Source organism: Numida meleagris, chromosome 5, assembly GCF_002078875.1.
Source record: "Numida meleagris isolate 19003 breed g44 Domestic line chromosome 5, NumMel1.0, whole genome shotgun sequence".
Classification (NCBI taxonomy): Eukaryota; Metazoa; Chordata; class Aves; order Galliformes; family Numididae; genus Numida; species Numida meleagris.
This window is the reverse complement of record NC_034413.1, coordinates 63,886,823-63,911,920: the sequence shown is the minus strand read 5'-3', so window position 1 is coordinate 63,911,920 and position 25,098 is coordinate 63,886,823. Positions and strand designations below refer to the sequence as shown.

At 37.4% G+C, this 25,098-nt stretch overlaps 1 protein-coding gene across 3 annotated transcripts in view; it reads left to right on the top strand.

Annotated features, from left to right (window-relative positions):
- DPP10 (dipeptidyl peptidase like 10) overlaps window positions 1–25,098 on the top strand; it is a 426,751-nt gene that overhangs the window by 255,385 nt on the left and 146,268 nt on the right. For 2 of the 3 annotated variants that reach the window (XM_021398541.1, XM_021398540.1), the window contains exon 4: window positions 5,493–5,591. The exons of the other annotated variant lie outside the window; for it this stretch is intronic. In XM_021398541.1, the coding sequence (XP_021254216.1) occupies window positions 5,493–5,591 (99 nt within the window). The remainder of the gene's footprint in view (window positions 1–5,492; window positions 5,592–25,098) is intronic. 3 annotated transcript variants of the gene reach the window in all.

Genomic DNA, 25,098 nt, shown 5'->3' with positions numbered 1-25,098 from the left:
ATCAGGGACCATGACTGTTGGTGATAATAAAATTCTGGAACTTTGCTTTTATTCCTTCTGCTAATACGGGAGTTTGATGCTTAGATAATCTTTACCAGCCTTTGCTATACGTAGGAGCACGCTGGCTGCTAGTTTGTATTCCTTCAGAATACAGGGTATGTTGTCAGCACATCAGGATATTTTTCATGTATCTAAATTAAAAGTGTTGGAGAAGAGCGTGAAGCCTGAGTGACAGCCTGCAGCAGGTGCTGCCCTGGGATCCTGTGTTGTGCCAAAGCTCAACAAAGCACCTGAGTACGTGCAGATGTGTTTTACAGAGCAGAGACGGATTTGGGCATGTGTTTCAAGTAGAACTTCTGTATGGTGCTTTGCTGAAATGGTGAGATGATAAAAGAAAATTTCTCTGTGCCTTGCTCTCCTCTGGCTGGGCTGGCTGTTCCTGTATTGAGTAACCCTTGCAGCACTGTGCTGCAGGGAGATGTTAAGAACAAAGGGGATGCATATGGCTGTTCAGCATCACATCTCTGCAGGTAAATGCAGTGATTTTTTTTTTCAGTGCTGCTGAAGGAGGGTAGATGTTTTGGACTGGGGGTCTGGCAGGCCCCAGCATGGAGCGAATGGCTGGGAAAGGTTTTCAGTGATGTTTTGGGGAGGGGAATAAAAGTCCAGAGGGTGACAAGAGATGATAGCAGGGATTCCCTTCTCCTTTAGGACCCTCCACTTTTATTCAAAACTGACTCATCTCACATGAAGCAGCTGCCTCTGGGAAGGAAGTGAGAAAACATGGAAGTCCTGAAGAGTCAGAAGCAATAGAAGAAGGAAGTCTTTGACACTTCCAGTAGGGCCAAATTGCTTTTAAAATTTCAGTGTGTTTCTTTGAAAATGGTAATAAACCATCTTATCCCATGTCAGAAGTATTTTCTCCCTGCCTTGAGAACTGTAACAAAGTAGACTTGTTTTTTTGTATTATTTCCAGTTTTCCTGTATTAGCTTCAGCAGAGACATGGCTTTTATTTTCTGAATAATATTTACTAGCTTTGATGATGAAATAAAGATGACAACTTATGCATCATTTTTATCAGCATGTAGGTGCAAGGAATGGGTGATGCCTATCCTTGGAAACATCAGTGGAACCAAGGGACTGGTTCCTCGAGGAACTCTCACTCCTCATTTACATCCTATTTTGCAAACATTTACAGGGTTCACCTATAGAGTATCTCTTTTTTATTGCAATTTTTATTTTAAACATGGAAACATTTGTTTTACAATTGTACAATCTCTTCATTGCAATGATTTGTAGACTGTAAGTTAAAGTCAGCGTGGCATGATATTACCAGGCTGAAGAAGTATTCTTGCTGTATAGCTTCCTTAAAGAGCAAATGGGACACTAGTTTCCCATACATTTATTTACGATTGTCTTTAGCACCTTCTGCAAGCTGTGCACTGCCTTTATCACCCAGGGAGTGAAGTGTGTAGTTAGTGGCATTTTTCTGGAGCTAATGCTCTTTTTGCTTGAGTCTCTTTTGGCTTTGGTCTATACTGAAAAAATCAATAAAAATTGAGTCTGGGAAACTCAGCTTTAAAAATTGTGAATGATAAAAATGAAAGTGGTTTGGGAAGCAAAGCACTCCAAGATTCCACAATACAACCTGTGCCATCTTTGTGCAGGAAGCTGTAATTTAAACCGTTTGGTGTTTTTTAAGGGAAGCTTTTTCCTGCAAACAATGTGAAAATGAACTTTATTTGTCAGAGCTGAGCATGGAGTGTTGTTTGCCAGTGCATATGGATCAAGTGTAAGAAGTCAGTCCATCACTGAGCAATAAAAGAAGAAAATCCTGCTCCGGAAATATGCTGCTGAGTTAGAGCTGACAAGCAGACAAATATATTACAATTACATAGTTATACATGTTGATATTACTCTTGTAATTTATAATGGATGTTATTAAGAGTAAAGTCTTTTTTTTTTTAAATTTATTTTCTTCCAAATGAGAGTCAGAAGCAGCCAGACTGGAAAGCAGCCTTTGCGCACAAGGGCATTTTCAGTGTAGCAGAATCTGTGCTTGGCATTCAGGTGTTTAGGCTGTGATATGATGCCTTAGTGCTTTGGCAGGGACTTGGGAAGATGGAAGAGGGGTACATACGGGGATACTCCTGCCAACTCTGGATATAACTTTCATTATTTATCTGAATTTGGAGAGCCAGGAGCTGGAAGCCAGGCCGGGGAGTTGTTTTGTTACCTGTGGTTCACTGTGAAGGGTTTATTTCCGAAAGGCAGAGCAGGCTGGTTGGACTTGGATTCCCCATATAGTTCCCCAGTTAGAGCCCAAATATTTGGGAGCTTTTATCTGAAACTGTTCCTTCATGAAGCTGTAGCAGCGGTGTGAATTACATTCCCAATTTATGTCAAGTTTTAAGACAGTGTTTTGGAAAAGACTAAGAAAATGTGGAAAGATAAATGGAGTGTCTCTGTATTAACTGAATGTTGTCTCAGAAACTGCCAAATAAGGGAATGAAGGTTTTTATCAGCACCATTCTACTGATTAATTAAAACAATACATTAAATAAAAGAGTTAAAACAGTGTTTCTGTAAAAGGGATTGAGGTAGCAGCATGATTAATTTCTCTTGTTAGCGAATTGAATTTAGGAGTTTGGGACTGTGCACTCAGGCTGAAAGCTTCCCTTCAGGTCGCTTGTCGCTGGTAATTGCTTGTTTGAGCTGAGGTTGTGGTGGCAACTCTCCTTGGTACCAGGCACAATGCTCCCAGTTACGTCTCTTCATGTGGGATGTTGGCTTCTCGAACAATGACCAATCTTGGTTCAGGAAGATTAATTTTATTTTTTTAATTGAAGCTTAGGTGCTTTTCTCTACATGTGTCTTTTTATGAGATAACTTTAAATATTATTGGTGAAGAATACATGTGAAGCAGAAGATAAGAGGTGTATAAAGCTACTAAAATGTTAATGTGAACAGAAAATAGAAACAAATGATTTTACACAGTATTGTAAGTAGGACTACAAAGCATGAGACTGTTTGGGTTCTAGCTCTATATGAATATAACACACCCTTAAAAAACTGGGTTTTACTGCATGAGAGTGGAGATTTTGTCTTGTCTATTAAATTATCAGAAAACATGGTCTTTTTCATAAATAGTTGTTATAAAAAAAAATTCTTTAATGATGCAGAGATGCTGTTGTGCTTCAGAGTCAGAGACTCACCTTGTGAGTTAATTTTCCTTAATTATATGTTATGGTTTTGTGGTCAAAGTTGGCAGCGGAGATCTTCCCTGTGGGAGAAGGACAGAGGACTGTTCTTTTCATCCTCTGATCCTCTGCGCTAAGGCTGATAAGTTACAAAGCATATTGCTCAGAAAGGTGTTTTGAAGTGGAGTTTTTTCCTGTTACTTTACTACTCTAGAGTATATGCAGTCTTGTCTTTATATGGTATCACTTAGTGGCATTCTAAACTGAATTTCCCTTCCTGACCGCGCTGTTTGGATCTGCTGCATATTCTGTCCTTCCTTCTGTTCCAGTATTACTGATGTCTCTAAGGCTCCACGTGATTTGTTTGCTTAAAAGTGGCTCTTGGGTAATTTCTGCTCAGATCAACTATGTTAAGCCATGCTGCTGCATCAATACTGGTGCCAGTGTTAATGATTGTTAACAAGCATTAAATAGTGCTTTGTATTCATTAACTTGTGTCACCATTGCATTTTGTAAATGACAGCTTAGCACACCTCTTTAGAAATCTCCCTTCTCTCACAGATATTCTTTGTTCACTGATACAGCATTGTATTAGATACGACCTCTACGCTGTCTTGTACCTCTCTTCTTCACTTGTTCAATACCACTATTGACTACAAAAATAGATTTTTGGTTTTTTTGGAGGGGAGGGAGCATTTGTTTTCTAACCCTTTTTTTTTTTTTTTTACTAGGTATGTTATGTTTCCTCCACAGAGTACTTCAAATTTATCTTCCTGAAGCCTTTATTTTTTGGAACAACTTGCAGTTATATAGTTGTAGACATAAACTGATTCTGTGCTCAGTGAAATCAGATGGAAGAGGATTCACAGATGTGAACTGGGGTGTAAGTGTGGAAAAATGAAATGAGGCATTCCAACTTGTGTAACAGCAGACTACCTCTTGCTGCCTTTAGCCAAGCATACCGTTACTCCTTGCAAACCTTCTTAAAATTTATGTCCCTATTGATTTTTGATTTGCTAAAAAACCCAAAGCATTAAAAATTTAACAAAGAGGTCAATATACTTACTTAGAAAGTATTTACACAGGAAAGGTACATCTGTCATAGAGCATACTGTATTTCAGACGTAGTTAGCAGAATGGTTTACGTTTTCCAAGCAATCTTAATAGATGACAACTTAATGCTCAGGGGTTTGTGCAGTAATTCTGTATGTGAACCCCTAGGAAAGTGGAATAGACACTTAGTAAATCTTAGTTTCCCCGTTTGTTGAAGTAGAAGTCTTCTGAGCATAGTACGCATACTAATGTTACTATTCCAGTTACCATAGCAATGTCCGTATCACGGTAATACATTTTTGACTAAGAAAGCAGCCCTGAATATGAATGAATGGAAACTGGATGTGCTACATCTGTACTCTTTGGTTGCTGCCCTCTAGGACAAATATTTTCTCCGTATGGGGAAAAACCCTCAGTAGAGGATTGCAAGTAACGAAATGAGAGCAGATGCTGTACAACAGATTTGTGAGTTCCCTCCAACGTGCCCCTCTTTTTTCTGTTATATCAGGACTTTAGAGATGTGTATGCTCCTGCATCAGCATGTTTATATACGTACATATGAAGTGTCACTTTGTTCTGTTTTCCTCAATTATCATTAATGTTCCTGAGCAGAATAGCGCTGGATTGCCAGCTGGAACTGTAGTTACTTCCCCTTGAGTTGGGGTTGTAGTGAACTGTTAACTTTCCCTTTGGAAGCTGCTGTTTACACATGCAGCTGGTTTTCTGTGTGTTTCAAGGTGAGCCTTCTTGCAAGCTCACTTAGGTCTGCTCTAATCTGTTTATCAGCAATTGGAACCTCCATGAAGGAGTGCTGTGTGAGAAGGGGTTTACCTTCTGCCATAGATACAAACAGCACTGTTGGCTGATTCTGCCTTGTTCCCATTCACTAGAGCAAATCTTTTTTTTTTTTCCCCTTCAGTTTTCTTCTCTGATTAGACAGTGCTTTAATGAGTGCAGTACGCTCTCTTGTGTTTTGTGGCAGAGTAATAGCTTTACAGTATTAAAAGTCATTCCTAGAGAAGAAAATTCTTCATATCTAATCCTTAAGTTTTCTTGTTCGTTCTATTCTTCTTGAATTAAGAGGCAGCAAATGCAGTACTTTTCGTACCATTCTGTATTGTTCAAATGCTTATTAATGAATGCATAAAAAATGAATTTTTTAAACATAGATATATCTGCACAGATATATGTAATACGTTTATTAAATGTTTGGTTCTTTTTTTCTTTGCTGTCTTTAGTTGATTCCATTGTGTATTCGTTGATTTTTACTTTCTGGATCAAATGGCAGATTTCGAGGACGCTCACTTACATTTACCGTTCATTCATCCATTACCGTGGTATGTTTTGCATTCTATGTTATGGATACTTTTCCTTAAATATATGAACAGATCTTCTACCTCCAGTGTTGCAAGGCGATTCAAACACATGGCTTTCAGGCTAAGTTTGTTCTTAGGAATATCTGGTTGGTACATGAATAATTTTGCTCATTATCTCTTTCAGTGCGATGCAAAAGGAGGGATTTCTGGCTTTAGTATGTTTGGGAAATTGGATATATCCATTTTTAAGATTGTTTCGAGGAGCTATTCACTGTGTCAGTTCTGGTGTTGCTCAAGTTTGCCTGACAAATGTTTGTTCTTCAGAGTCAAATACTGCAGGTGTCTGTATGACCCAAATGAGGGGAGCAGGAAGAGGCAGCATAAGTCTTGTATGGCTTTGAGACATCTGGAAAACAACACAGTAAAGAGAATATGGAGGTAGGAAAAAGGAGAAATGAAGGGAGACCGTCAAATGGAGAGCACAGAAGCTTGTTGTAGTACTGCATTGGTGTTACAGGGTGCAAGTATTTCCCATTACAGACGTCTCTCTTCATGCAGCTTCTGGCAGTTTATAGGAAGACACATATGGACAGTGAGAATTTCCACTTAATCATAGTGTTCTTGGTCTTGGAGAGATGAGTGCTGGCCCTTATGGCAAGCAGGAGACATAAGGTTAGTGCTAGAGGCACCCATATGATGTGTCATTCATGTGTCTGGCCCCAAAACTGGACAAATGCCATACTATTGCTCCACCCCCACTGACACAGTGCCCTAGCAACTAGTCTAGTGATGTGATGCTGCCAGACGTTCTGTCTAGCCAAAAGTTGAGCTTTGTAGCTATGTATTTATTTGTGCCTGCATGAAATGTAATGAGAACAAAAATGCTGTAAACTTAAATGATGACATTTTTGATGCTCTGACTTAATTATGTTTTTAATTTACTCTTGTGAAAATTGAACGTGACCGGCATGTTGTGTGTAAGAGGCCGTCTGGTTGAGATGAACCAGAAGCAACCTATACATTTGTTTATCCAGTCTGACAAAGTTTCTAGGCAATTTGTGTGAGACATTTGCCAACTGGTAATCAGTGTAGCAGCTGTTGTGTTTCTTTGCAAAATCAGTAAACTTGAATTGATTTTGATCCATTAATTGGACTATACAAAACCCATAGCCTCTCCAGTGAGATAATTAAATTTTGGGCATTTTGCGGAAAAAAACTACTAAGAATTACTTAAAACATTGTACTGGAAGAAAAAATCAATTTTTTGACCAGATTTACATATATTTTGACTTCCCATATTGAGAGGGCTTCAACTTTAATCCAGTTAGAGCTGACATTTTCCACAATATCTTTCTCAAGTAAAGCCCTCAACAACGAAGTCAGTCGTGAATTTTAAGAGTCTTTTTATTCATTGTTGAGAGCTTCCTTGTTGCGTGAAGACCACCTTAAATGACAAGTGCTTCGAAAGGAAATGTAGAGTGTGCTTTCTCTACTCAAAGGTACTTTAGGTATATGACTGATTAAGTTTCTTCTGCATCTGGAATATTACTTTTTACTTTGGTCAAAACTACTAGGAAGCCTAAAGTTTGCTGCAGATCTGTGAATTGCAAATTAGAAGTAAAAATGGGAAGTGCTTAAAACTGGCCGTGAAGGCCAGAGTCCTTGTAAGTAATAGTGAAGGAAACACCAAGCATCAAAGTTAATCTGTTTTACTGCGAGATGAATGCTACATGAGAATGAGTAATAATCATGTCAAAAGTAATATAGTAACTGAATTCAACTAGAGCAGCCACCTCCAGTGTAAGAAGGCAACTTCTTATCTTCTTAGGCCTGGAGTTGTGATATGAATCTTGCCTGCAGAAATGGACCTGTTAATTCTTTGTTATTGTTTCGGATATTTCTGTCTTTGTTACTGAGAACTTGGCTGACATGGCTCATCTGCAAAGGACACTACCTACTGGTCAGATGATGATGGTAACTTTTCAGGTATGGAGGACATGAGTTCGGTTCAGAGTGACAGTGGTGGTTGGCTGAGGATGTTTTGTTAGAAGACTTCTCTGACTTTCCCCAAGTTTTGTATGAAGGAATACTTCTATGGAAGCTTTGTGAAAAAAGTTTAAATAGTTCACTTCAGCTTTCTTACATTTTGGAAAAAAAATTCACGTTGAAATCCTCTCTTTTGTGTAATCACTTCATTTTTATGTAACTTATTGTAATGTATTTTATATTATTCACACTCTTTTTACTTTAACCAAAATACTTTATTTTAGCATTATCAATGAACATTTCAACATTCTAAAACTAATATTTCAGTGTGTTCAATTAGACATTCTGAGGAATCTTTTCATTTTAAAAATAAAAAGTAATAGAAGGTTTTCAGTGTATTCTAATACAAAACAAAATACAGACTCTCTCCAGTATTTTGTTTTCTGGTCATCTGAATAGTCAGTTTAGAGAAGGAGACACTAAACTATGTTATCAGTTACAGCTCTGAACCACATTATAGGTTATCCAAACCGATGTCGTAGTCTATTCATAGAAGTGAATGGCAGAGTTAATGTTAGATTCTGCAGCATTTTCACTGATTTCTGATGGATTTCAAATTTACAGAGATATGGAAATTGTCTCCTGTTATGAGTTGTTTCAAAGGGAGGAGCTAGTTCTTTGCTTTTTGGATAACTGCAAATGTAACAAAATTTGTCTAAGTTAGGAATTTTTCGTTTTTTGCATTTTCATACTCAGCATTGTGTCTTGTCCTCCTGGAGGTAGGGACTCACTGTTCTAGCAAGTTAGTCCTTTCTTTTTTTAGTCATTTAGGATAATCGTATAGAGTGTTACATAAATGTTCCTCTCTTTTAAGACTGTTCCCTTTTGCAGCTATTTCTTGAGCTCCTGTGAAGATAAATTGTGTTGAAAACAATTTGCCTACAAACCTGCATTTTTTTTAAAGACCTTGATTAGCTGATGCATGTTACAATAATGGAAATCGCACATAATCACAAATAATAACAATGGTTCTACTGTATTATTCTGGTATGCATTATAAAGTTAAATTACACTTTTGACTTCTTAGCTAATGTCAGAGTATTGGGGAAAAAGAAGCTAAAAATGAAAGTGCTGGGTTTTTGTCTACTTATAGGGACTGTTTCCCTCCCCCTCCCTTTGGCGCATGGTATATGGAAATAGAGGACAGACAATATGTCTTTCTTTAAGGACTAAGTGCTTTCTATCCCATGACCATCTCCAGAGTGATTTATTACTGAATATAACCAAACGTTATTGGTTTTTTTAGGTATAGGAGGTGTCTATCCTGAGTACTGCTGTAGATTCAATACTCTGAATTAACAGCATTGTTTATTCTGTTTCTCATTAGGAAAATAAGGCTATGTGTGATAAATAATTTACATTCTTTCATTATTTTATGTGACTGCTTGGAGGTATTTTTTCGGGGGGGGGGGGGAGGACTAAATGATGCTAAATTAAGACTTTGCAAAATAGCATTTGTATTTTTCTGTGTAAAATACTTTATGCAGGTCTCTCTTGGGAGTTAATAAACTCTCTTTGGGAGTTTATTAACTGTTTCAGTCAACGATGTTTAGACAAGTATGAAGACCTGAGGGGTGAGGAAAAGCATTCAGTCTTCTGGAGAATGGGGAAACATGCCGAGAACAATGGCCATTGACGTGGATAGTATCAGCAAGTGCACAGTGCTGAGCATGTGGAAGCTCTAGTTTGCTGCTGCAGGCAAAGGAGATTAGTAGCATGCCTTGTCAGGAAGTTTTGCTTTTTTCACGTCTGGTGCTCCAATAAGATGCAGGCTCTGGTCTTTTGGGGGGGGTGCTTTGTCTTAACAAACAAATCATGTCAGAAAAAAAGATGGGCATCTATAAGTCTTCTTATGCTTTCCTGAAGAGTTGATCACGGTTTCCCTCTTCCCCAGTCTCCAAGAAGTGATAACATTTACTGCCGTATCAAAATATTTACTGAATAATTGGGGGGAAAAACAAACAAATATGAACATGTTTTTCATTTTTGAAATACCATCAGTTCACCATCCTAATAAAGACATGAGTAACTACATGTTCTATGTACATAACTTATGAGTACAAAAGCAGTTTGCTGATGGAGAAAATCTTGATGATTCCTTGGGGGTGCATTAAATAAAGGACAAGAATCATCAGGTTATATCTTCACCTGAACAGCAAATAAAAGTTCTTTCAATAATGTTTTGGGTTTTTGTTAAGCATTCACAATGACAACCTTTAATTATAAGGGTAATTATTTTTATTGCATTTCACAATGTATGTTTTTAACATAATGGCACACTGATTTTCTGCATTCAATCCTTCTAGTGATGGAAAAATCTTTTCTAAGTGACTAATTTGAATTGAAAAGAAGGCAAACCTTTGTACTCAGCTTGCATAGCACAAGAGTTATGACTTAAGAAAAATTCAGCTTTGTGACACTGATTACTTTCATAAAGATAGAAGTATATTCTCCCTTTGAGTGTGTCTAACTTCCATTAGTGTTAATGGGAGGTATGCAGTTACTCTTTGAAGAGTCTGCACTCCAATTAATTATTAAAACTTTAAAGAAAATGTGGGATGTTGCTGAAGGTAGAGAATCTTCGATGTTAAAACATTTTGTTGTTGTTTTTTTTCTTCTGAATTTCTGTTCTGTTCTTCGTCTGTGAATACTTTGGCATTGACTGACATGTTGTCATGAAATCTTGTAAATGCTGGTATTGTGTTTAGCTGAAATTGCCTTGTGGTATACCAGTGGTTCTTCATCTCACATTTAGCTCTTTCTGAGATATCTAGCCTACTTCCTGTCAGTCCTTCTTTTTTCCGTTTACCTTTAGCTGACAGCTGAATAACCATTCTATTCTAGTTATCAATTACAAGGTTAACCTCAGATCAAGTTTTATCAGCCTAAAGTTGAGATAGACGTGTGAGCTCTGTTCCTTGTGCCTTTCCTTAATGTTCATGATGTGAGAAGGAACCAATGAGCATCCGAATACAAACTGTTCCTGTATGCAGAGCTTCAAATCTGATTGCAAACAGGAAACTGCATGGAAAAATAAGATTGAATGTCTTTGAGGAAAGCAAGGGTAAGTTGCTGCTATTTGCCATTGACATTGAAGGTGTTGCAGTAGGTTCATATGGAAACTAAAGGCAGTTAAGCAGCTTGTTCTTGAAGCAGGTGTGTAAAGGGTAGAAGATCAGCACGAAGTGAAAGAAGATTAATCAGGTTGACCAAAGAGACCTAATTATTTATTTTCCCAAAAATAACTTACAAATATTAGTTTCTGTTTCTTTTTCCTAATAATGACTTTTGGAGCCGCCCAGGCATCTGACAAATCTGCTGCACTGCAAAATGAAACATCCCTGTGAACTGCAGAGATGATTTGGAGGTGGAGGCATAAAAACTGCATCCGAACTCTGAATCATGGATCTCGCATCTAAGCAATATTGATAGAGATGTAATGACACTTTTTCTATTTATTCTGATTTACCCACAGTGTAAAATTGACAGTTCAGCTTTGTCAGTTGCTTGAGAAGAGTTCTCAGAAGTCTTTTGTGCTCTTTGCCTGAGAGACTGTGCTGGTGGCAAATGCGTCACCTTGAGCATCTACTTGAAAGAGAGGGAGTGTGTTTATGGTATCTGCAAAGCAGAAGAGTAACGGCTGAGTCCAGTACATAGAAAGACGTAGAGGATGTACAAAGATGCAGGCAAAGAAACAGAATTTCTCCTACAGTGAAAAAACAGTGACGAAAACCTTTGCTGGGTAACATAGCAATTTTAAGTCAAGCCAGACCAAGCCCACAACTCTACGGAGTTTGAGAGAGTGGAAGAGAAAATTGGGGTGGACGGTGGAGTTGCGTGTTTCCCCTCAGGGTTTCCGTTGAGTAGAGAATGCACATTACCATTTACCTTCCTCCAGTTGTTTGGATTCAGTTTCTATTGAACAGAAGAACAGAATATATGGATCCAGACTATCTGGAGGTTGTCAAAATTCAGCTTGTTTGACAGCTAGATAAGAACATGGTTGGTAACTCCGCTGATGTGCAAGGAACAGAGGAAAAGCCTCTAAAAGCCTCAGTGAAAAAGTTCACAACTACTTTATACTTTCTTGAAGTGAAGTATGTGGAGCAAGAAAGTTGCCAATCACCCAGGAGAGGGTGCCTCAAAGTACAGTACCCTCCATAGACTTTGTGACCTTTTAAAACACAGTAGCTGCAGGCAGCTGAATGATGAGGACACCAAATAAAGACTTGGAAATGAGGATTACAAAACTGTGCCAGACAGCAAACTCAGTTTCTGTTTCAAGGGCAAAATCTTCAGTCTGTTGAAATGGGTTGCTAGGATCTCTCAGACCAATTTCCATGATGGTTTTTGTGCAACACAAAAAATCAAAATGTGGCCCTCTGATATGAACCAGTTTTTTCCTGCTGAGTTGAACTTCATTTATGGATAGTGTTTCTTTTTGACCCGGTTCCCTATTATCTAAGATAAAAATTCTCTACGTTTAGAGAGCTTTCTTTTATACTTTCCTAGTGAGTTTCATGAGATAAATGTGGCTTTTCCTCCACTACAGAACAGATGATGAAAATCCTGACAGATCCTCCACCACAGCAATGTGAATATGCTGATAAGGTAGTTAAGTTAGTAAACATGTAATTGTGATAGAGCCAAAAGAGCAAGTCTCTATGGAGATTTAGATTTCCCTCCATAAGGCAAACAAAAGATGATCTCAGAATGTAAGTTCTGTTGTTTCATCTTTATATAATGGGCAATTAATCAACACACAGTTAGAAGACCATGCTGATAAGGGTAAAAGCTGTCACATGGCTTTGTAATTGGTATTCTAAGAAACTGAGAGATGGAATTGCTATAGAGAAGGATGTTTAAATAAAATTAAACCTGTGCTATGAAATGACAAAGGGAAAAAACCTGAGAGTTAAGGATGACATTTTGTCTTATTTGAACACAGCTGTGAAATGGAAGAAGCCTGTCTGAATGGCGTGGGTTGTGCTGAAATGGATGAGCTGTCAGACCTAAGTGCACGTCACTGGCTTTGTATTTAGTTATGTTACATCAATTGCACTAACAGGGTATAGTTTTGTCCGTAATTTTCTTTTAATGTGCTTAAGCACAACTGGAGAATAAAATGCTTTTATTTAGAATTGGAATGAACTGGCTAAGCTTAAGTGCTTACCTGTATTGAGACTGATTTATTAATAAACATATTATGTACATTGCTGTCAAATATATTTATTTTGATTTTGTATCAGAAACAAACACTGCTTGACAGCATGTATGATTATGTTTATATTAAAACTGTAACATAAGTAGAAATGATGTATTTTTTTCTTTTACAATATTACCTGTCATACCTGGGTTTGGAGATAAGCCAGCCTTTTCTTCCTGGGCAGTCTGGCACAGTTTTGTAATTCTCACTTCCAAGTCTTTCGTGGTGACCTCCTCATTCAGCTGCCTGCAGCTGCTGTGTTTTAAAAGGTCATGAAGAGTGGTCAGGGAGCTGTACCTCAAGGCATCCTCTCCTGTGTGACTGGCAGATTTCTTGCTCCACATACTTCAAGAAAGCATGCTGTACCTGTCACATCCCTACTCTTTGCTGTAACGCATGTTTTCGTTACAAAAAATTGTTTTGTGTCTGGAACAAAGTTTATATGAGCTGGTCATTAATTAGATATTACTCCCTTTGCGTCAATATGAAAACAGCTGCTTCCTTTGAGTAGGTGTTTATTATTATTTTCCTGGAATTATAGAAATACTGACTTTAAGAATGTTATTAATTGTCTAGATAGCGCATTTTACTCCATTAGTGATTTGGATACTTTGTAAATGTGAAGCAGAATCATTGTTCCTGATCTAATGTGAGTAAATCAAGACATTGCACTGAAAAAATGGAAATGATAGTTGAAGAGAAAAAAATAATTTGTAAATAAATAAAAATATATTCTATGGCTGGAATGGCAAGAGATAGTTTAGGCTATGTCTGGGCTTGAGGGGTGGTGTGGGTTTATAAGAGCAGGTTTAGAGCGTGAAAAGCTGTTGCTGAGTCCCAACTTCCACCCTATTTGCTCACTGAGATGTTTTATTTCTATCTTGTGATGTACATGGGGGGAGAACTGCTGAATTTCATCATTTGTCCTCTGTGAGAATATCTTTTAGTTGAGTTTAACTGTGCAGTACTCCTTTTTGTATGCCCTGAGACTGTTCTCCAATGTGAAACAAAGTATGGTTAAAGGAACAGATATGAGACAAGTATCTGCCCAGAACACTTCAGCTGATCCTGAGCAGGGCAAAGGGGAGTTGTGAGAAAGGGGAGATCAGAGGAAGAAGGAATTTGAGGGAGGGGAAGAAATGATTTCTTGGTGTTTGTTCTGGTCTTCTAGTTTCTAAGTTCAGGAGCCTCTCCTAGCATCACAGAGGGAGAGTATTCCTGGGATGTAAGCTCAGATTTCTTCACTCCTTTTCCTGCAGTAGAATTATTACTGGACACTCCTCCCCACTGGCAATATGGCTTACGAAGCCTATCATGAGCCTTGTTAATGGTGATTTATCTCTACATCTCTTGCATGCTACAGTGGTGACTACCTTGCAGTACCAAACCCTGAGAGAGATGCATTCCACAGCTGAAAATCTTTTCATCAAAACAGTTAAATAACTTTACCCAAAGCTCTTGGGTAGCAATTAAGGGTAAAGTTCAATAATAATAAAAAGAAAATCTGCTGATGTAACTTCTGTAATATGTACATTAAATCCTAAAGGGCATTCCTACACTGTTGGCCTGTTTTGATTGGACTTAACTGATTACCAGGAGTAATCCACAAATGTTTATGGTATGTCTAGACTAACATTTACAGTTGTGTGCTTAGTTTGGTGTAATGACTATTTAATTAGTTTGAATTAAAACGAGAACTCACTCTGAATAGTCTTTTCTTTTTCCCTGTTTCATCTCATGATGGCTCAGAGGTGCCAAGATGTTTAATTTGAAGCTATGCCGTTAATCACGCAGATACTCAGAGTAGGTGTTTTTCATGAAGTGAGTTGAAATATCTGTGCTGCTTAACTTTCTCTGATAAAGCTCACGTATTCTGAATTACAAAGCATATTTTTCTGTTCTTTCTTTCTTAATTGAAATGCGAAGTAGAGGGATGCTTGATTGCTTAATGGCAATTGTATGTTGTTGAGTTAGTGTTCAGCACATAAAATCAAAATCTAGGTATTTCTTTTATGCATGTGCTCAAAACTGCATGAAAATTATTTTGATTAAAGTAGAAGGCTACATTTTAAGTTATACACAGTGATCGACATGCTTTTACTTCATATTTTCAGAAAATTTTGGTTATTGTGATGCTTTTACAAAGAATGTACTCACATGCTTGTGTTTCTACTGAATGAAGCTCTATGGAGATGAAGTACATGTTGCTGGAAGGGAGTCACCTCTTAACCTAGCCTCAATACTAAGCAATTCCTTTGTTGGGTGGCATTTATAAATAAACAGTCCCCACAATGAAAACTGAAAGCTAAAAAACTGATAAGAATATAAGACATATATAAGAAAATGTAAGAAAAGAAATTATGGCATCTTTGAACTATAATAGCTTACAACGATATCTAGACCTGCAATTCTTTTCCGTTCTAAAATATCTTTTAAATGTCCAATGATGGTATTTTAACTTGCACGTAATTTTCAGTATCTAAATGCCAGCATTTAGACCTTAGTGCTGGAAAAAATGCGATTGTGTTATATTAGAAAAAAAATAAGTCAAGCTGCTTGATAGGAACTGTAACAAATTTCAGTTGCTGTTTTCCAGAATCATATGAGTTGGAAGGGACCTCTGGAGATCATTCAACCTCCTTGCTAAAGCAGGTTCCCTAGAATAGGTTGAATGCCTGTATTTGCCCCTGCTTCAATATGTATTCTTATTAGTGGGACGGTGAAATTTAGATCAAACATGGAAAAAAAATATGCAACATTAGTAGAAGTAAATAAAAGCCTGAGGTGTCTAGAATCCTTTTGTGTTATTCAAGAAAGGGCAAAGTTTCTTCCTGAAAAACTAAACGTTTTCACACACATTACAGCACCCAATGAAGCAGAGCTAAAACAAATCAAAGAGTAAGCAGAAAAATGTCTAAATGCTCCCTGCCTCCACCCTGCTCCTGCTGTACCTGTCAAAGTAAGCAGTATTTTCCAGGAAAGGCGTTAAATCTTTACATGACTCTGTGAAATAATTCCAAGAGAACTGCTTTGCAGAAAAAGTCACTTGCCCACGGGGATGTAGTATGAGGGCAACTCTTTGCTCTGCAGTTGGTGACAAATTCAGAGCAAACTGAATCTAGCACAAGCGTATCAAGGAAGAAATGAGTGCAAATTAAACCCAAAGGATGTATTATGTGGAACTGGAGTTTCTTTTATTTTATGAGTCTGTTAGTATGTTTGAGGGATTTGTATAGCTTTCCTTACTTGCATTGATTTTATATCAGCACGTTTCTGGGAATTTTAAGTGTTACTTCATTGTTTTCTGTAGGAGTAAATCTAGACTGCTATGTTCATCATCTGCAGGCTCATTCTTGCTTGCTAATGGCGTGACAGTGACCTTGACCAAGTCAAGCATTTTATATTTACGAAGTTATGTGAAGAAATGAAAAGTTTTAGAAAGGGATCTGTTTATCATCATGCAATTGAAACATTACATCAGCAGAAATTATCTTTTTCCAACAGCTTAAAACTTAATAATTTAGGTTCTTAAGAAGAACACAATTTCATGAATGCTGAGTTCTTCAGGCAGTCTCTGTTTCTGGAGGTGATCAAAATCATCATATGTCTTAGCCAACAAATTGGGTCTAATTTCTTTTCTTGTTGGAAGTGAGTGTCCTATCTTCCTTTCATAGTTTTGACTTTTGTGTGCAAGCAGGTGAATGAGTTTGAGAGGTCAGCTCCTATGAGCTGTTTTGAAACCTTGAATCTGTTCCTTGAAGCCTAGTAAGATATGCTACATGCTTGCCTGTTGAAAACAATTGCAGTGACAGCCTCAATCCATTATACTTAATGTGGCTATGATAAGCGTGTAAAACCCTTCAGGTTGTTTTTTTTTCAGGATTCGGGACTAGTGATGTGTTTCATGGCAAGTGATTTTCCCAGAGGTTGTTTGTTTTCAGGCTTACCTTTTACTGTGGGAATCTTTTAAGTAGAACTTTTAAGAACTTAACTTTTTTTTTTTTTTAACTTTTAGAACTTTTTTAGAACTTAACTTTTCTGGAGAGGTGATAGTATTTTCTGACAGAACAAAACAGATTGATTAAATGGCGACGGAAAAACTGTTAGCACTGTGGTAAACTGTTAACTCAGAAACTCATGTGTTGCATGTGGCCTTGCATTGTAGAGATTTTGGATCCTGTAGACTCACATCAGCCATCTCATTTGTGTGTTGATGTAGTAGGATATTGGTCATGTTCAAAAGGTGTGTGCAAAAGTTCATGCCAGCTTTAAAAAAGAAAATCCTTTTTGGTAGGATTGTGAAGGTTAATTTTCTTAATTTACAGAAAGCATGACGGCAGGTATGTACTGGTCTTGATATATCAGAAACCCACATGTAGATAAGCCCTCTTATTTCTGAGAAATACAGCTTGTTCATTAAGATCCAGAAATGATTAATATGTACGTTAGCCATATTAAAACTGATAGGGCTCTGGCCATTTTACTCAGGGTTATGCTTTCACCATAAATCTAAATCTGTGCTGTCAAATCTTTGCTCAGTCTTATTAACACTTGCCTCGAGACAAGCAATGACAGCAAGATCAAAAGGCTCATTATATTTTCAGAGAAAATCTTTATCCATATTATGTCTCCATTTTAATGTAATCAAGGAAACACTTGTTTTTAGAGAGAAGGAATGCAGAATGAATGACTTGTTTATTACTGTAGCTGAGGCATTTTTCTGTCATCTTTGGTTTTTTTCCACTGAATTGAGTATATTGTCTGTAATTTTTTTAATGGAAAATAGAAATATGCATTTCTGACTGTTGTTTTCCATGGGTCTTTTTGTTTCTTAGGTATACAAAAAGAATTGTAGATATATCTCTATGAAATGGCAATGCTTTTAGCATCTTTCTCAACGCATCCCTTTTCTTTATGTAGTTTGACTGTCACAGTCAAACTGCTGTACTGCCTTGAAAATATAATATGTATAGCTTTCTTCTGCTTTCTTTTCCTGAGAAATTATAGTCAATTCAGAATTTGTTCTTATACACAAAGACTTCAGAAAATTATTCCCAGTATATACTCCTTTCTGCTTGTCTGTGCTGACAGTATTTTGTTCCTGCAGTAGTAAACTACTGCAGTTTACTGAAAATTAGAAGAGAGTGTTGAAATGTACTGCTACGGTTGTAATATACTCTGTTCTCTGGATGGAATGGCCTGGTGGTGGTATTTGAAGCTCTTCTTCACAACACAAATTTGGATTCAAATTTATGATTCTTCCTGAAGACCAGCCTCACGCCCAATTCCATATTGGCACGTCCATGCAGATGTAGATGGGCTGACTACATGGTACCAATGTAAAGCTTCTGGGATGTGTCCTGTTTAAAATAGAAGGAGGCTGTGATTTCTCCAAAGCCACAACGTGAATTTTGGGCAGTGGCAGTTGTGAGCTGAAGTTCATTTTCCATACTTTCCTGTGCCTGCTTCTTTTGACATACATCCCCTTCAGTGAACAAGTAATTCCACAAATCTTTTAGAGACCAATACCTCTTCATTTGTCTCTCCATTTTTTTCTTTTTCATTTTATTGCCTGAACTATGAACTGTTCCTGTGATCATTTGGGGGTAAAAGGTTTATTCTGGTGTTGTCAGTGAAATAGTGAACTACGTTTATGCCAAATACGTTTCTCATTTTCATGATGCTTCCCTGGTAAGCCTCTTGCCACCCTAAGAGGCAAGTTAGCATTGCCTCTTTGTCAGACCCATCAGTGGTAAGAGTCAAAGGCATGTTTCTTATTGACATGCACAGACTTCAGTGGTAACATTGCCGAGATCCATCATCACCAGAGTTTATGCTTTGGGTTGTGTGAAAAGCTATAACACTTGAGATGGAATTTTGAGAGAAATTGAAGATAATGTACTCTCTACTGTAAACAGAGTAAAGCAGAATAAATGGCTAAGAAATGGAGGTTGAGATAAGGATAGTAAACAGAAGAGAGTTTTGACATGATCATCTGTAGGCAACCTTCCCTGTTCACATGTATGTGATCTGGCACTCAGGAGAAAAACTGTTCACAGTGTAAGTCTTTCCCTTTATTCTTCTGAAAAAAATCCAAACTAAATCCAACTTTCCTGTGAGAACTGCTGGAAGGCTAACAGCCAGCTCAACCAAGACAAGGGATTTTGGAAAGCCTACTAGGGCTTTCTCTATGTCAAACTTACTGATAGTGAATATTATAGGGACACACAGTTGAGAAACAGCTGAATTCAGTATTTAGTAGAATTTTCACAAATTGTATCTGTGGGTAAAAAAATGGTAGTCGGCAAATGTAGGCTCTGTTTAGTATTGATTTTATTTAACTACTAAAATAATCGATTAAAAGACTAAGAGGTGAAATACTGATGATGATATACTCTAACTTTGGTTCACACATTGTTAGTTCTTTAGTCCTCTGGAGTTTGACTTCTAGAAATAAAACATCAGTGGTTAAGCTTACGTAAACATGGTTTGCTAAATGTTGATGTCCTAAAATATCTGAATTAATAAATATAGGGAGTCACACAGTTGAGCTGTGAAGGTCAGTCTAATCTTTTAAATTATATTACTTTTTGTATCTTTCTGTCTGCCCCTGCATTAGCCTTGTTATTTTATTTTGGCAATGTCATATGTATAACTCATAATATACTTTGGGTAGTAATAATAATAATAGTTAAGAATTTAAGAAAATATCAGACAGTCCTGAATCTTCTAGCATCCTCTGTCCAAAATGATGCAAATAATTTCCGTCCTTAATTTCAATGTATTTCTGCCAAGGTTTCTTAGTTCTTACTCCAGCTCTTTGTCAGGAGGAAAATAGACGAGCTTTTGATTAACACTGAGGTGACTACTCTTTTCTTGTATTGACAGTTCCTATGATCATTCACCCTCATCACCTTTGCATAGGCCCAATATCTTGTCCTTCCTTGGAAACTGCAAAATCAGTTTGGTTCAAAGTTGCACCTAGTGCTCTTATGTCCACAGGTAGAACCCTTGTTAGGCATGTAATATGCAATGAGTACTTCATAGAATTGTAGAGTGTCTTGGGTTGGCAGGGACCTCAAGAATCATCAAGATCCAACCCCCCTGTCACAGGCAGGGCTGCCAACCTCCACGTCTAATACTAGATCAGGCTACCCAGGGCCCCATCCTACCTGGCCTTGAACACCTCCAGGGACAATTCTCCATCCACAACTTCTCTGGGCAGCCCGTTCCAGCACCTCACCATTCTCATAGTAAAGAACTTCCCCCTGATATCCAACCTAAATCTTCCCTCCTTCAACTTAAGACCATTTCCCCTTGTCCTGCCATTATCTACCCTTTCAAAAAGTTGACTGCCTCCTGTTTGTAGGCTTGCTTTAGGTACTGGAAGACTGCAGTGAGGTCATTCCTCAGCCTTCTCTTCTCCAGGCTGAACAAGCCCAGCTCCCTCAGCCTGTCAGAGCATTTAATTTGAATGTTTAGTTTCAGCCTCTACAATTTGATGAGGAGTTTCCTGTTTTTTTTTTAATTTTTTTTCAGACTGTGATGTAACTGTGGTAGTACAAAGACTGTAGGGCATGTGCACGACATGTCAGATTGTCAAGGAAACTCTTACTGTTGGGATTTGAACCTGTTTCTTGTTTCCCAGGTAAATGTCAGAAGTACCACCCACTGGTATGTTCTGGAGCCAGGATTTTTCAGTGCTCCATGCTGAAGTGATTTCATTTTGGATAGAATGATGAAATATTCATTGATCCTGAGTGCTGCACAGACTGTAAAAGGCGAAGAACTTCACTGCGAATTGGGTTTTTGACTCCCAAACTGGATGTCAAAAGTTTGCTGTATGCTTGATGCGACTGCTGAGGAGTAGTTCAAGATTATATAGCTGTACAGTTTCAGCAGTGATCCAATTATCCGTTGTTTGATCATCTGAAATAGAAATTAAGTAAACATGTATAAGAAGGGATCTTTAAAGCTTTTTAGATAGATTGAGCGTGCTATTGAAGGTGATCTGCAGAACATTTGTTTCCACATTCTAGAATTAACATAACACAAATCTGTTGAGCATAAAGAGAAAAAAGGGGAAAAAATCTCAAAAGAAGAAAAGTCTCCAAAATTTAGATTCTGAGAAATGTTCTTTTCACTTCTCCAATTCTACTAAATTATGGTTAGCTAAGAGCTCGCATAATGGAATAGAATGTGGCTAGCAAGAAGCTTTTATATAATTCAACAAAAAAAGACAGCAATACAGTGCTGAAAAGGAAGATGTTTCCCAGGTTTCTGTTTTCTGGGATGTTTGTTTGCAGCACTATTGTATATTATTGCTGTAATGTAATTATATGTATGTGAAAGAAAGTATATGTGCTAACACAGTCCTTTCATACAGTTTAATTTGTTCTAAAATGGGTTCTGCTTTGTACAGCTCTTACAGTTTCAGAGGTAGGCTGTTAGCCTTATGGCCTAGCTCCCAATAGTTTGAGATGTTTGCAAGACAAATGGTGACATTTCATCATAAGGAGTTGAAGTTTATTTTTGATGTTGCTGATAGGTGAAAGCTGAGTTGCTGTGGTTGCTAGTTCCTTTCAGTCAGCTTCTTCAGTTAATTTGTGGGATGAGTGTTCTGTGAATTGATGACAAGCGTACCACTGAAAGCTTTCTTCGCCTAGATGATGTTGTGCTAAATACCTCCAAAACAGAGTGGGTTTTTGTTTGCTTTCAGTGTTATGATATCGCGGTATGAGATTTCAGGTAGTTGTAAAAGAGAGAAGAGAGATTATCTTAGAGACTAATGTTGAAAATGTTGAGATTAATTACCTTAGTTTTGAAAGAGGCTCTTCCAAAAAGATATCTGGGGTGCTCTGAGCTGGCTGATGGAGTGGCTGATTTATCTGGATTGGGCTTGAAACAGCATCTTGGGATAACAACTGTCATGTTCCAAAAAATGCTCCTAAATCCTTTGGTTTGTGTATGGTTTGTAATCACAATTTTTAAGTTTTCAGCTTTTCCAATTGTATGCCAGGAAAAGAAGACTTCACGCATCTGAGTGGGTCTGTGCCTGATCCGCGTGGAGTAGGCGCTGGTGGATTGTATAACACAGCAGAGCAGACCTGTGAGAGTTAAGGTGAAGGCAAAAATCTGCTTTCTGCTGGTCAGACAGACCTCTTGCAGCAATCCAAGACTGAACTGTGAGAGGAAGTCATAACACTTGAAAATACTGTCTTACAGACTTTGGCAGATTTCCACATTAAATAAATAAATGCTAGGCATCCCAGTCATCCTCGTCCCTGACTATTTTCCTAGGGGCATCTATTTGCTTGCAAGAACTGAGTCTGTCTGCTGTTTTTTTAAAATTATTTATTTAATTTTATATTTTAATCCTTTATTAGCAAGTTTGATTTGATAGGTGTATCTAACATCAGTAAAATCCATAAAAACATCTTGGGGAGAAGTTCTTCAGGTTGAAACACCTTTAAAACTTAGCTTAGGAAATGCATTCCTCATTATGTCCTGTACTTTTTGTATTTCAGTCCTGTAAAATCTAAATTGGTCAAATATTAGCTATCATTTTTACGTTTTGGTTTAAAGAAATTTTATGGCTTTAGATCAGCGGAATTTTTCTTTAAGACTGCAAGGAAATTTCTTAATAGCTGGAAGAAGAAATAACTATAACGTAGGAGATCTGAAAAAAAAAAAGTGATGGTCCTGAGGCATCTGCTCAGCTTTTTCATAAGTTTTATTATTAAAATATTTATTTGGCTCTAAATTAAAGACTAGATTACATTTGATGTTAAGCCTTCACTTGTGGCTTATAATTAAACTGACAAAAGCCTCCTTAGATCTTTCGTAGGATTTAGAAGGATTATCTGTGTATTAATCTAATAATTCTGCTAAATTGATTATTTAATTCAAATAAAATAGAAAGCTAACTCCAGTATCGTGACTTTGATTTAATTGCTATATTCCTGACTTAATTTATATCTACTGATAGTAGTTTGTTGTTTTTTTTCCACATCCCTACATTTTTTTTTGTGAATTATAGTGTAGAGTTATCTCTTTTAAGAAAACGTAGAATGTCTAAGGACCTTATTAAAACTCAGGGTTTGTCTTATTCATCATATTCTTTCTTAAATAAGGCGTATAGAAAAAAAACAAAACAAAAAACCCCACCAAATTCATAAGCAATTTCGGCTGCAATTCTGCTGAATGTTATTCATCTCACTGTGTTCCCTGAGCTTCCAGATTTCAAAGATTTTACCATTGACTTAGTTGGAACCAAAACTTCATTCACTCTCAAGGCAACCAATTTCTATGTATGTACTTATTTATTCACACCAATTTGTTATTTTTAATTTTTTCATTAGAATTAATTTCAGGGAGAAAATGGGTAGCATTTACATATGATAAAGTTTGTCTGTAGTGTAGAAGTATACAGAAACTAAATGTTGAAGGTAAAGAAAAACTTCAATGATAGCAGAGAATTTCTTAAAAATGGTGTGGATGTAGACAGACAGTAGAGGCAAAAATGTTTGGACAAGCCATCTCTAGTCCAGAATTATGTTGGATAATGTGAACATAGCAGATTTTTTTTTTCCATCTAGAACTGAAGGACCATGCTTTGCCATTGCAGACTTTGTGCTCAGTCCTGTTCTCAGAGTTCGGCTTACATGGGTGTAGAGTTATAGTAAATGTTTTGTTGGGTGTTCCTAGTGGGAAATAGAATAGCTCCTCTGCTCTACCAAATTGCCTATTCCGAGAGGTAGTGGCAGGGGTTTCACAAAGTGGAAGGGTCACTTTGTGTGGTGTCACTTTTGGTTTCTTTTCTGCAAGAGGATGTGTTTTCCATCATTTTTGTGTCTCAACTCAGGGAAGTACACCACCACAAATAGAGTCTCTCCCTAAACCCATTCCTCCTTCAGGGTACAGGAGCTTTAAGGTAATTAAGAAAACCCTCAAAACCAAGGTAAATAAGAAAAGCTTTGAGAGGACATATATGGAGCCCATCACTAACAATGAGAAATATAAAAACTGGAGGAGTGAGTTCTATGTTACATTAGTGAATTTCACATCAGTTAGTGATATGCTCTGATAAACCCACGTTATTAAATGTTGAATCACATGAATGCAATGAAAAGTGATGTATGTGATTAGCATTTTCTTGTTGCGTATTGAATGCTGCTCTATTTTATTGAAATATCTTCATTATTACAGAACGATTTTCCTTAAGAATACATCAATCAAAAGAAATGCTGTGAAGATTAAATATAATTAAATGGCTTTAAGTTTAGTTCATTATGTACAGAAGAAGGGACAGTGGAAGATAAAAAGACAGGAAAGGGCAAAGTGATTTGTACACATAAAGGCCTAAATGAAGTGCTTCTAGAACACGGGTCAGCATGTGAAATACTTAAACGCAAGTGTTCCAAATTCTCTCCCACCAGCCATTTTAAATTTGATGAATAAAGTAGATTTATTGAAATGATTCCAAGAGTAAAAGCCTTACTTTATTTTTTCTCAGTTAATTCTGTGGAACTGTGGTTTCTAAAATACTTTTTCTGAGATTGTTTTAATGCTTTTAGGTGCATCATCAGAGCGTTAATGCTGTGTTACATCAGTAGTTAATGCCATATTGAGAGCTCAGACATTAAAGGTTTCGGGGGGCGGGGGGGGAGAAAAACTCATAAAGTGCCATTTTTGAAATTGATAAATGAAAGCGCCAGTCAGCTTCTGATGATTTCCTATCAGGAAAGCTCTGCCTGGTTCAGCAGAAATTTGTACGTCAGCTTCTTGAGATGTGCTTAGAGAGCTTACAGACTGAGTCCTCTAGAAAGACTCAAACAGGAGGGAGGGAAAATACTGGAATCCAAGGATCTGTATGTACAGTTTGTCTTTTTTTTTTCCTCAGTAGATTAAGAGTGAAGATGGATTTTCTTGTTGCACAAATCCTGTATCTGCCAAGACAATCCAGAAAATAGAGTACTAAACTCTGATCTATGGACATGGAAATTATGCTTTAGGACATTGGAGCAGCCTGAATATTTGTCTTCAGCTGTATCTGAGTGCTTAGGTATCTCCGGAGGCTAAGTACTGTTCCTCCTCTTGTCTTCTCCCACCTTTCATACCACTAGGACTTGGAAATATCTTTGTATTTTGGGGAATGGTGCATGCATCATAGAATTTGATCTTCTTGCAACTGCTGGCGGTGATGCCTGCTTTGGGCTGCCACTGCTTTGTTTCTCACTGGCTATGTGCTTCTGTTCAGCTGGGGCACACCAGGAG